At 33.5% G+C, this 13,560-nt stretch overlaps 1 protein-coding gene across 1 annotated transcript in view; it reads right to left on the bottom strand.

Moving 5' to 3' along the window:
• Positions 1-13,560, bottom strand: part of LOC123564627 (coiled-coil domain-containing protein 57-like) — a 30,331-nt gene that overhangs the window by 9,895 nt on the left and 6,876 nt on the right. The window contains exons 4-13 of the mRNA XM_053527337.1: positions 11,509-11,677; positions 10,776-10,897; positions 8,768-8,856; positions 8,352-8,509; positions 6,163-6,237; positions 5,603-5,803; positions 5,087-5,146; positions 2,276-2,342; positions 1,693-1,789; positions 742-939 (exon numbers count right to left, since the gene is read on the bottom strand). Coding sequence (XP_053383312.1) covers positions 742-939; positions 1,693-1,789; positions 2,276-2,342; positions 5,087-5,146; positions 5,603-5,803; positions 6,163-6,237; positions 8,352-8,509; positions 8,768-8,856; positions 10,776-10,897; positions 11,509-11,677 — 1,236 coding nt within the window. The remainder of the gene's footprint in view (positions 1-741; positions 940-1,692; positions 1,790-2,275; positions 2,343-5,086; positions 5,147-5,602; positions 5,804-6,162; positions 6,238-8,351; positions 8,510-8,767; positions 8,857-10,775; positions 10,898-11,508; positions 11,678-13,560) is intronic.

Genomic DNA, 13,560 nt, shown 5'->3' with positions numbered 1-13,560 from the left:
TACTGTGAAAAGATGTTACACCATCAGATTTATGTAAAATTTCAGAAATTTACATCGTACATTCATATGTTTGAAATTATAAAATAAGAAAGTGAAACATAGTAATTAAATGATAGCTAGGCAGTATTTATGTGTAGTCTATAGAATATTTAAAATGCTTTCCACTGCTGCATTTGTGACCCAGTGTAACTTTGATGTAAAACAGAAGAAATCTAGTTATAGTCTATCAGTCTTAATTTTATGTTTAAAAAATATAGATCTATGATTTTTTATAAAAAAATGTAGATGTTGCTATCTGTTTTATAAAAAATATGATGTGCTTCATTATGAAGGCATGTCAAATCTAAAAGATGGAATATTTTTCTGCAATCCCTATCATAAAATCACTCACTCTCTACATGATGTATAAAACATGGCTCTGGTGAAAGTTACAGCTTAGCATAACCATATCTTAATATGATCTCATAGCTTGTAAAACAGACACCAAACTTAAGCTTTAGCCTGCAAAATTTCTCAAATGAACTGGTCCATCATTCATTTTGGGTGACCATTTATTATTCAAAGGGATGTTCACTGAAAATGTACTGACTAAATAGCGAACAGTACAGACCATGATCAGCCTGCACGGATTTGCAGGCTGATCTTGGTCTGCACTGGTTGCAAAGGCAAAATCACTTGCCGCCAGCAGGCTGAAGGTTAAGCTAATTTATTTTTGAGAAGTTGAACAAACAATAATCTTACCAATAATTTCATTCAGTGACTGTATATGGTTCTTTACAAGAATGTTGTCTTTTACTTCTGTCAAAACTTGGTCTTCGTTGGCAGGGGTAGGTGGTGCTGCAGCACGCCCAAACCTCCGCGAAACATCAGCTTCCTGCTCTAACTCACGGTTCTTTTTACGAAGATTTCGACATTCTTTCTCAAGGCTAGTTACATAATCTGAAGACAAAATCAATCCAAAATAGTTTTCTAGCGTATATTAATTTATTAAATAAAGAATTTCTCAGGTGTTTTTTATGTGATAAATTTTGACAGATTTAAATAAATATTCAACACAAAGTCATATCTGAAAATTTGAACAATTGTTTCAAAATATGTATGGAAACATAAAATGTTTGTTATATGAACAGTACTGTGTGTTAGCTTCAAAATAGTACATGTGTAATACATATATAGCTTAGCACAGCATAAATGTGTGGAAGTGTTTTTTACAAATAGCTGTTATACATGACAATTAATTGGGAATGTAGCTCTACAAACACCATCGATATATATATATTTAGTCAAGCTGAAATCATTTGATGGTTTCTCTTAAATTTTTATTAAATTCACAAATTTTATATCATAAGTTTTGGTTTGAAAAATAAAAAACCCAAATTTTTGGGGTTTAATATGAAAATTATATCACAAAAGGGGGAATCTAGTGGTATAAATTCACATCTGAACAACTACCCAAAGATTATTTATGATGAATTCCCCTTTTTAGAGATTCAGGGCAACTTATTTTGTCTTTGTTAAATTGTAATTTAAGAAAAAGAAATGAAATACAGTTTTATAAACAAATTTTTATGGGTCTGGGTCAACTCCCACAAAAAGGTATATTAATACAACGCTCGGCAAAAGAGGAATCACTGACTGCATCTAAAGTAGTGTATTGACTTCATTTTTTGTTATTGTTTTGTCTGTACTCACCTTCAGCACAATTGCTATCTTTCTGTAATTCCACTTTACTAACGGGTATCTCATGTCCAAGCTGTTCCATCTGACTTCTCATCTCCTTTATTACCATCTAGACGAAATATTTCAGTTATCAATATCAATAATTATCTAACAAAAGATGTGAAAGATTAAAACCTTCACAAAGTTGGTTTATTTACCAAAAATAGCTGATTCTTTTGCAAAATTAAAAACCCAAAATTTATAATTTTGTACATTTAGGTATTATGAAAATCACAAACTTACTACATTAACATTTAAAACCAAAATTTAAAGGAAGATGCAATCAAATTTTTTAAACTAAATTTTGTGCTGTCCAAAATTATAAAGACCAGGAGTTAAAAAGATTTTCTTAAACAATTCATAAAATAAAAAAAAATATGACCTGTTCAATAAAAAAGCCAAACATACCTTAAAAATTAGGTCCCTTCCATTACCATAATAGTTTTAATTCCATAACATTTTCTGATATAACACAGATATACTAATTTCTATATTCAATATTTTGCAAAATTATGAGGTGTTACCAGGCCCCATGAAGAACTATGAATAATAATACCTTTAAGTTCTCATTTTGTTCATGTAGCTGCGCCATCTCTTCTTCCGTTTCCAAGACATTTCTTCTAAATCAATCTGTAATTCAATTTAATGCAATGGTTAAAATGTAAATAAATGGGGAAAACTTTCTAACTTTAAAGGTAAGGAAGGGCCATTTCAAGCTAAAAATATAGATAAATAAAAAAATGTGAACCCTCTTAAAGGTGATTAATACTTTTTGGACACAGCTTTGATACAGGTAAGGGAAACACTTTGCAGGTCATCTTGATGAGGAAAACAATGGATGCTAGTTTCATGAAAATCTTTCAAGCATTAAGAAGAAATTTTCAAGAATTGAGGGAAAACTAAAAAACACTTCTCTAATTTCCCGTTATAAGTTTTAATAAAGTAAAAGAATATCTGGGATGGGTTTAAGAATGTCCCAATTTTCAAAGTTTGGTTTTAAAAATGTTTATAAAAAATTTTTAAAAATTCCAAAAAGTGAATTTGAAAAAGGGGGGAAAATTTTTAAACTTTTGTGTTTTTGTCTCATTTGATGCCAATTTTTTAAGTTTCCAAAGCTTTTTGTTGGCAAATTCCTTAAACTTTTACAAATGTTTTTCTGTTGTAACTTCTCTGGGGTTTTCTTTGACGGGGGCTTTGGGGCCTGGAAGTTAAAACAATTTCTTAATATTTTTAATAAAAGGCATAAAACAGAAATGATTTCTTTAATAAAAAATAATTCTTTTGAAAAAATAAAGTTTTTTATTCAAAGGTCAATAAATAATTTCAATAAAGAAAAGCTTTGTAGGTTAAAAATTTAAATTTCTTCAAAAAGAACCATATTTTTGTAAAAGGGCTAAAATTTCAAAGCAAGGGATATTTCCCTTCGGCAAAAATGTTTGGTGAAATCCAAAATTCAAAGAAAATTTTGTTGGGGAAACATTCATTTTACAGGAAACGCAAGGGATCAAAGGGAAAAAATTATTTTTTTTCAAAAAATATAAAAAAAATAATTTTTCATTTTGTATTTCAATTAAATAATTTTTGTTCATTAAAAGAGGGTTTCAAAACTCATTAAGGTTATTGGACCCCCTTATTTTAACCTCCTTTTTTGAGAAGTAATTAATTCCCACATTAAAACCTAAATTTTCATGCAAATTTTTCAGGGGGGCCAGTAAGGTTCCAAAAGGCCCCACCCTGGGCCCAAAATTTCTTTTCCCTATTTCCTTTTTTTTCTTGTAAGTTCTACTTCTTTATGTTTTTGTTAATGGATTTTTATTTTTCCAGTGGGGAAATATTTCATTTTTAAGGTTTTTTCTTTTCTGTCCAAAGTTGAATTTTTCCTTAACAGGAAAAAAGGGGTAGATTATTTTTTTCTTTAAAATAAGTTACAAACGGAAAAATTTTCCTATTTGCCTTCATTCTTTAAATTACATTATTTAAAAAAAATGAAGGTGGTTTAACCCCCTTTGCCCTCAAGGTTCTGTTTTTGAATGAAAAATTGACCCAAGGAATATTTCAAACCAGACCCACAGGATTCCGACCTTTAATATAAACCATCTGGAGTTTAGAATTCTGGCCTCTCAATTAAATTTTTGTTTGACATTGTGGCCACCCCCCAAAAAAAAAAATGATTAAAATTTACCAAATTTATTTTGTTTTAAAAAATTGTTTAATTAAATAGTTTGGGTGGTTTTTTTATCCAAAATTAATGGCTGGATCATAAGATTCCCCTGCAAACTTTTACTATTGTGGCCTCACATGAAAATTTTTTTCCCCTTTTATTTGAGAAATACCTTTTTACAAACCCAAACCCTTAAAACCAAAACGCATGATTAAATAGTTGTTAAATTAAACAGTCAAAATGGGCCTTAAGGAAAACCCAAACCCAAATGCCATTTTTAAACATTACCCATTTGGGGTCCAAAATTAAAATTATGCCTTTTCCTTAAAAGTTATAAACCCAAATTTAAATATCCATTACCCAATTTTTTTTAATCAATTTAAGACCGGTCATAAATAACTTTTGGTTTCCCCCACCTCATTTGGCCTCTTGTTAACTTTTTCCAAAAGGGGAAAATTTTGATCCGCCCAATGCGAACCGTTTCCAGGTTTTATTTTCTTTTGCCAAATCAAAATTCCAATTTGAACTTTATTTCCTTTCCAGGACTTCCCGTTAAACAGTCCCGGATCTCCAAATTTTTCGGGGACTTTGAACAACATAAGTTGGAAAATTTACCCAGAGGAATTATTTCCAATATACTGGTAGTTTTTTCTCCCTTTATTCAAAAATTTTTTTTAATGGGCCCTTAAATTTTTAAATTTCCAAATTTTAAGTTTACTCCTGTTTTGGTTATGCCCCTGTTTAATTTATTTTAAGGGTTTCAACTTAAATTAAAAGGGGCAAAACATTTTTTTCCCCCGGGGGATGAAGGTCCCAAGTTGATTCAATAAAGTCTACGGCCATGTTTTTTGCCTTTTTAAAAAATTTTCCTAAAAAGTACTTCAAATTATGTAATAACAAAAAAGTTTGTAATAAAAATTTTAACCAAAATCAAAAATCTGCCAAACCCCAGTTTTTTTTTCACAAACCCAATGGGTTTATTGGTAGGTCTTTGTTTTCCCCTTTTTGGCCCTCTTGATTAAAGGAAAATTGTTTTTGGTAACAAATAAATTTGGTTACCGGGATCCTTATGTCCTTCTTTTTTTTCTTTGTATTGATTTCCCATTTCTCCAAAATTTCTTTTTCAAAAATTTCTTTAAAAAAATCAAATTTTTATTTTGGGGAACTCCCAGATTCCCTTGCCTATTTTTTTTGGCTCCTAGATACCCCCTGCACCCTATTTGTTTGTCCCATTTATCTTTAAGCTCCTGTGACTGTACTTGTAGTCTGTAAGAAAACATCAACAAAATCATTTTCTTTCTTTGATCACACAGATCAAGCTTATTTCTTATTCATATGAATGCTGTTGTTAGGAATTACAAAAATAGTTATGCCCATTTTTTCACTGAGTTTATTCACACCGATGGCTAGGGTTATGCTAGTAGTGAAAATCAAAGATTATATCTGAAATAAAAATGGTAATAAAAAAAGAGACTTTTCTTCTTCAAACCCGCTCGAAAGTTTCCTAACATCAAATAGATCTGACCCTTGCGGAACTCAAGTAAACCACTCTGAGAGTTTCAAATGAAGGAAAAAATCATCACTGGTGTGCAGCATTAAAACCTTTCACCTCTAGTGGGCTAACAACCTGACACAAGTCTGAGAAACGCTTTATAAAAAGATACACCAGTGGATATTGCTTTTATCAACAAATCAAGTTAATATTTTTCTCTGTAAACATACTTTTCAATGTATGTATTCTTCTCCTTTTCCAAGTCTTGACTCGCCCACTGTAATTTTCTAATCTCAACCTGAGCATCTTCTAGTTTAGAAGTGAGGTCTCTAATCTCTTTCTGCAACTCTGATTCCCTATCTGCAAATGCTTCTTTCGCTGTTGATAGGGTGTTTTCTTTTTCACGGCAGAATTTATCCATTTCTGAATGTCTGCAAGATGAAATAAAATGTTGATGAAACAAATTAACAACCACTGGTCTGGAAAATGCCAGTAATTCAGTGTAAGACTTTGAAAATTAATGTTTACTTCAAAATAAATTAAATGACATAATAAATTAAAAATTTGGTCAAACATTTTCATTTCATTATAATAATCAAATTATTAAATCAATTAATTCATAATTATCACATACTCCAGTGGGTACTTTATATTTGGCTTTGTTGTAAAATTTGCAAACATTACCATATTTCTGTTTTTAATAAAAAGCCTTGCAAATAAAGACTGCATTCTAACATTATCAATATTATTATTTCAATCAAATGATTTATTTAAACAAGAAATTGTTTACTTTCTTTCAAAGTCTTCCTGTAATCTTTTCATAGCAGATTCCTTTTGCTGTAGTTGATTTTCCAGGTCAGAGATACTGCAAGAATGGATAATATCAACATTTCATAATTACTTCATATCACTTTTGTGCACTGAGCAAATTTTAAATGCCAGACAGTATTATTTAAAAAAAAAAAATTCTACATTTCTTAGCTTTTATCTGTCAGAAGTTGACTTTTTTGTATATTTGAAAGCAAGGCTGCTTTCTGTTTATACCAGCACTCTTTTCCTGGAAAGCTCTGTAGTGTGAGTCTTATATGCAGTAGCAGTTCAGAATGCCAGCGAGATCTATACCTAGACTATCCTCAATGAGCAGCTGTCACTTTATCTATTAAACCAACACTCACTTTAAACAAGAGGGTCATGATGACCCTGGATCGCTCAACTGAGTAATATGAGCTACATGTTTCAAATGTCAAACTGACGCTAAAATATTAAGAAAGTAGGTCAGTAGGTCACATTCATGGTCACTGAAAGTCAGTTTTAAGATCGGTTTGCTAAACTGTACATGTCATCCAAGTTTCAAGGCTGTATCTTAAAAAAACAAGAAAGTAGGTCAGTAGGTCAAGGGCACAGTCAAGTGACCCCTAATCGCTTGGGGTCATCAGGTAATTATTATTGAGCAGTCTAGGAAATATGATCTGATAATTTTTGAAGTATTTTTTCCTACATAACTCATATAGCAAGTGACCCAAAGAGTGGGGCCTCTTTTCACCCCAGAGGCATATTAGAACAATCTTGTTAGAGATCCTTTAGGCAATGCTACATACCAAATATCAAATGCCTTGGCCTTGAACTTTCAGACAAGAAGATCTTTAATTTTTTTCCTATATAAGTCTATGTTAAACTTGGTACCTCCAGGACAGAGCCTGTTTTCACCCCAGGGACATAATAAGAACACTTTTGGTAGAGAAACACTAGGAAAGACAACATACCAAATATCAAAAACCTCGGCCTTGCAGTTTCAGGCAAGAAGATTTTGAAAGTATTTTTCCTAAATAAGTCTATATAAAACTTGAGGCCCCCCGGGGCAGGGCCTCTTTTCATCCCAGGGGCATAATTTGAACAATTTTGGTAGAGGACCACAAGGCAATGCAAAATATCAAATATTAAAAGCAAAGGCCTTGCAGTTTTAGACAAGAAGATTTTTAAAGTTTTTTTCTATATAAATCTGTGTAAAACTTGAGAACCCCGGGGCTGGGCCTCCTTTCCCCAAAGGTGCATAATTTGAACAATCTTGACAGAGTACCATAAGTTGATGTCACATGCCAAATATCAAGGCTCTAAGCCTTGAGGTTTTGGACAAAAAGATTTTTAAAGTTAAGTTTTTCCTTTAGAGTTCTGCATGGAATTCAATTCTTTGAATAATTTTGAAAAGGGGCCACCCAAGGATCATTCCTGTGAAGTTTAGTGTAATTCTGCCCAGTGATTTTCTAGGAGAAGATTTTTTTAGAAAATGTTGACGGATGGACGATGCACGTCGGACATTGAGCGATCACAAAAGCTCACCATGAGCCTTTGGCTCAGGTGAGCTCAAAAGTTATAACCCTTAATTTTCTAAACAAAAGGACTGAGAAATCATTTAATTCCACTGGCATAAAATTCTGTGGTTTCTGTAAATTTCTGTGGGGGCTTTAATTTGTTGATTTCGAAATTTAAAAGAGAAAATATATAAGAATGTTCTTTGTCCCTTGATTTTTGTGGTCTGAAAAAAACACGAAGTCCACGACAATCAGTCCCCTTTGAAAATTAATGCTTTCACAGTATTCACTCTGAGCAAGACATAATGTATAAAAATAATCTTTCTGCCATATCAAATATAAAAGCAACAGTCCTTACCTTTTCTTTTCTAAACTTAGATAAGTTTTTCATTAAAGCAGAACATTCCAATTTAAATACAATATCAGAGAAAAAATCCCTGATAAATATCAGACTTAAATACTTCAGTCCATTAATGAAAATGATTAACCCTTACCCTGCTAAATTTCTATAATAACTTGTCCATCTTTCAATTTAGACAGTACCATTAACTGTTAAAAGGGGTGCTTAGCAAAAAAGATACTGACTGAATGGCAAACAGTGCAGATCATGATCTACACTGTTCACAAAGGCAGAATCAATTGTGTCCAGCGTGATAAGAGTTAAACTTACTTTGCATCTTTCATAGCTCTTAAATCCTGTAACTCCCAGTCTTTCTCTTTCAGTTTTTTCTCAAGAGCACGGTGATTATTTTCTACATGTTCAAACTCTTGACTGTTCTTCTCCTGGGCTGAACGAACCAGGTCCAGTTCCTTGCTCAGTAACTTTGCCTGTACACAACAGAATCTTTCCATGTGAATGTAAGTCATATGTTTGCATATATCACTTAAAGGGATGCTCAGGTTTATATTATTTTACTCAGCCAATTTTTAAAAGAAGCCTGAAGAGGCCATTTTAACAACAAAATCAACGTCTAAATAATACATGAAATTCTAAACAACATAATGAACATACTGGGAATACATCACTCTGTAAATGCTTAAGAAAAAGTGAACATACAATTTGTGAGCTGCTTTATCTTTAAATACCTTTAATTCATGCTCCAGTACTTTTGCACTCATTTCATCTGCTTGTAATCTGAACTCATGTTCCCTTTTTCTCATTGCTTCTTCAAAACCTGAAAATATTTTGTTTGTTGGGTTTGAGTTAAGCTGACACAATTTAGATAATATGGCGACTTTTCCTGCTTTTGACAGTGGAGAAGATCACAGGTGCCCCTTGGGGCATTTTTAATGCACAGACAGGCACTTGTTTAGAATTACAAACCCTCCATAAAAAATTCTCTGCCAAAAATGAGGTTTCAAACCCATATCAGTGTGAGACAAGTGATCTTAATCCCTCGGCTACGGAAGCCCATTAGTGAATTTTAGAAAAAAAAAATAAAATGGCACAAATATTGTTTTAATAGTAACTAGAAGGCTTTTAATGTTTCCTCCACAATGCAACCTGTATATCCCTTCAAAAACTACCTGAGAGGGATGCACAGTTAACATATACAACATCTCTTTTGACATTCTCAGTGGTTAGGTTCACAGAATATCTACTAAATAAAACAGAGCCCTTTATAATCTGACAAATGTACTTTTTGAAGGATTTATCTCTTTTTAAATGGAAGAGAAAATACCCTTAAAATATCTGAGCTTTCATTTTGTGTTATGATCATTTTAAAATAGAGCAGATTCAAAGCAATTGTTTCGCCAAAAGTTATACACCTGTTTAAAAGTGATTACAAATATGTATCAAATAAAAAAATGTACCCTGACCAATACAATGTTCCAACAATATTATACTTAATCATAAAGAAATAATGATGGCTATTCTTCTAACACAACCAGCAAATAACCTACATACACATAGAAGAAAATCAACCCACGGTTATTTTGCAATAGCCCATGCATGTGCAAAGAATTGTTTTGGCTGTTCAGTATACCGCCAAACCTCCGCGTGCAATTCTTTTTATGAATAAAAGTCAAGTAAAGTTTGTAATGTAAAAATCATGGTAACCGTGTACAACAACAACAACAAACTTCGTCTGCAAATTGGCACAAACAACTAATCTGTTGCATACGGGAACAAACTGATAAAAGGTTTAATGGCCATGTTACACAATACTTACTGCAATCCTTAAGCAATGGGGATAATACATGGAGGAAATTTCAACAGTCAAAACCAAGTGCGTTGCATGAAATGTGGTTCATGTCGTAAAAAGTAGTTACCATTTCTTTCCTAACACTGACAGTCTGTTGTTTGAAGTATGTCATGTTAGACTCGAAATAACAAGTTCCCAAGTGTGATTTATCTTAATTTTTTTTCGTTCTTATGTGAAATAATATATCACTCAGGCCTATGGCCTTCGTGATATATTCGTACACATAAGAACTCAAAACATGGGTTATTCTATGATAAACTACACTTGGGAACTTATTTCTTGAATAATCCTTTTATTTAAATAGGGGCTGAGCACTCCCTATTCACTTAATTTTCCAATAATATTGCCCTTCATCAGATATACCTATGACCTTTATTGGAAATGTTATTTCAAATCCCACTGTGAAAATATCTTAATAATCATTACTTGTATTGACCTTTCACTTTTGATGATTTGAATTATACTTTTTAACGCTTCTGAATCAAGTTAGAAACTTATCTAAACACATCTAGTATACTACCTTCTGAAAACAATTGAGCCGTGCCATGGGAAAACCAACATACTGGGTATGCGACCAGCATGGATCCAGACCAGCCTGCGCATCCGCGCAGTCTGGTCAGGATCCATGCTGTTCGCTAATAGTTTCTCCAATTCCAATAGGCTTTAAAAGCGAACAGCATGGAGCCTGACCAGACTGCGCGAATGCGCAGGCTGGTTTGGATCCATGCTGGTCGCATACCCACTATGTTGGTTTTCTCATGGCACGGCTCAATTCTTTTCAATGTATTTGATGTGGAGAGAGTCACAACTCCAGCAGGTTTAAAACCTACTTAATCTGCCAGTGTCTTTATGCACTATTATTCTCCTAGTTTATTTACTATTTTTACCTGTAGTTAGTTCCCTTTTTTGAGCATCCATTTCTTCCTCCACTTGGGTGAGTTGACGCTGAAGTTTACGCTTGAATGACTCAAACTCTTTTCGCTCTTCCTGTATTTCTCCATCTTTTGTACTAAAAAAAATTAAGTTTAAATTCCAAGAAATTATACAGATGAAATTACTTACTGGAATGAGTAATGCTAAATTACAGTTGTAGAATAGGGCATACATTTATTTTGAAGTGAGAGTATGATAGTACTATCAGTGAACTACAATGTGTTGTGTACAATAGCAATACACATAGTACAATACATCCAACTAAAACTGAGAATCAAATACTGGTAAAAAGGATTCTTCTGTGCTGTAAAATCACCTAATTAGTAATTACCAAAATGTAACCCCTAAGTACCATAAACAGACAAATCAAGGGCTAAAGCAAAAACTGTTGTGACTCAATATTCAAGAAACCTCAGCAACTGCTAAAGACAGTTTTTCTTTTAAACTTTACCCTGCTGGCGGCAAGTGATCCTGCCTCTGTGACCAGTGCAGAACAAGATCAGCCTGCACATCAGTGCAAGCTCATCTTGGTCTACACTGGTCACTATTCAGTCAGTAAATTTAAACACCCCTTTATAATAAACGGTACTACCCAAGCTGAATGAAAGACCAGTCCATTTTAGAGATTTAGCAGGGTAAACTTTCGGTAAAGGTTAAACTGTGGAAATACAGAAAAGAATATCTTACTTTCTGTATGAATCAATCTCTGCTTGTTTTTCACGGAGCCTGGCCTGGTAGTGCAGCTGTAACTCTTCCCGTGACTTGACCTCACAGTTGACTTGGGTTCTTAACTCATCTACATGTATCTTACACTCACTAACCTCCGCATTCTTGGCATTCAATTGAGCTTTTATATCTGTAAATATTGTAAATGGAAAGCTTTTTTTCTTCTGTATTGCATTAAGTTTAAATATACAGCAAAATACTTGAACAAAGTTCTACAACAGTCACTAAGTGTGGAAAATTATCAAAATTCAAACTGACTTGATTTTTTTTTTGACACTATTATTAGCTTTATTTTAAGAGCCACACTAAAAGTATTTAAGCAACTTTTATGACACTGTAGCAAATAGCTTAAGTGACAAATGACAGAGTGACCCTTAAATATTACACAGAATATTTAGGAATAGAATAGTTCAGTAAATCACTTAAGAATGAGGAAATGGCATTTGAATAACAAAACTCATCTTAACAAATGCAGTTTGCCAGCATCACTGACCTAAGGAAGCAGATCTACTGATAAAAAAGAGGGCCATGAAGGTCCTGTATCACTCACCTGACCTAAAGATCATCAAGATTAACATTCTGACCAAGTTTCATTAAGATATGGTCATAAATCTGGCCTCTAAAGCGTTAACTAGCTTTTCCTTTGATTTGACCCTGTGACCTAGTTTTTGACCCAACAACATGACCCAGATTCGAACCTGACATAAAGATCATCAAGTTTAACATTCTGACTAAGTTTCATGAAGATACAGTCATAAATGTGGCCTCTAGAGTGTTAACAAGCTTTTCCTTTGATCTGACCTAGTGACCTAGTTTTTGACCAAGCTGACCCAGATTTAAACTTGACCTAACGATCATCAAGATTAACATTCTGACCAAGTTTCATTAAGATATGGTTATAAATGTGGCCTCTACAGTGTTAACTAGCTTTTCCTTTGATTTGACCGGGTGACCTAGTTTTTGATCCTACATGATCCAGATTCGAACTTGACCTTAAGATCATCAATATTAACATTCTGACCAAGTTTCATGAAGATATAGTCACAAATTTGGCCTCTACAGTGTTAACAAGCTTTTCCTTTGATTTGACCCCGTGGCCTAGTTTCTGACCCCAGTTGACCCAATATCAAACTCATCCAAGACTTTATTAAGAATAACAATCTGGCCAAGTTTCATTAAGATTGGGTCAAAATTGTGAGCTCTAGAGTGTTAACAAGCTGTTCCTTTGATTTGACCTGGTGACCTAGTTTTCGACCCCAGGTGACCCAATATTGAACTTGTCCAAGATTTTATTAAGGGGGACATTCTGACCAAGTTTCATTAAGATTGGGCCAAAAATGTGACCTCTAGAGTGTTAACAAGCTTTTCCTTTGATTTGACCCCGTGACCTAGTTCTTGACCCCATATAACCCAATATCAAACTCGTCCAAGATTTTATTGAGGGTAACATTCTGACCAAGTTTCATTAAGATTGGGCCAAAATTGTGACCTCTAGAGTGTTAACAAGCTTTTCCTTTGATTTGACCTGGTGACCTAGTTTTTGATCCCAGATGACCCAATATCAAACTCATCCAAGATTTTATCGAGGGTAATAGTCTGACTAAGTTTCATTAAGATTGGGCCAAAAATGTGACCTCTAGAGTGTTAACAGTTAAATTGTTGACGATGGACGGATGGACGACGCCGGACACAGGGTGATCACTAAAGCTCACCTTTGAGCACTTTGTCACTCAGGTGAGCTAAAAATCAGAGCTCCAGATAAGCTGTGTACTTGCGTATTTACGCAATTAAAATTGCAGAAAACCCAATTGAATTCATACAGTGTACGTACAAAAATGCAATTAAAATTCCTAATACCCAATTCATAAAAAATCGCTTGCGTATCGCATCTGCCTTATTACTAGAACGGGTATAAGACTTTAACGCTAGACAACTGACTGGTTATACAGTACCGCAAAACAGGTTGTAGTTTATCAGAAAAATCACAGGACCATTCAATCAGCTGATCATTGT

Source organism: Mercenaria mercenaria, chromosome 2 (genome assembly GCF_021730395.1).
Source record: "Mercenaria mercenaria strain notata chromosome 2, MADL_Memer_1, whole genome shotgun sequence".
NCBI lineage: Eukaryota > Metazoa > Mollusca > Bivalvia > Venerida > Veneridae > Mercenaria > Mercenaria mercenaria.
The sequence above is the reverse complement of the archived record's forward strand: the minus strand, read 5'-3'. Positions and strand labels throughout refer to the sequence as shown.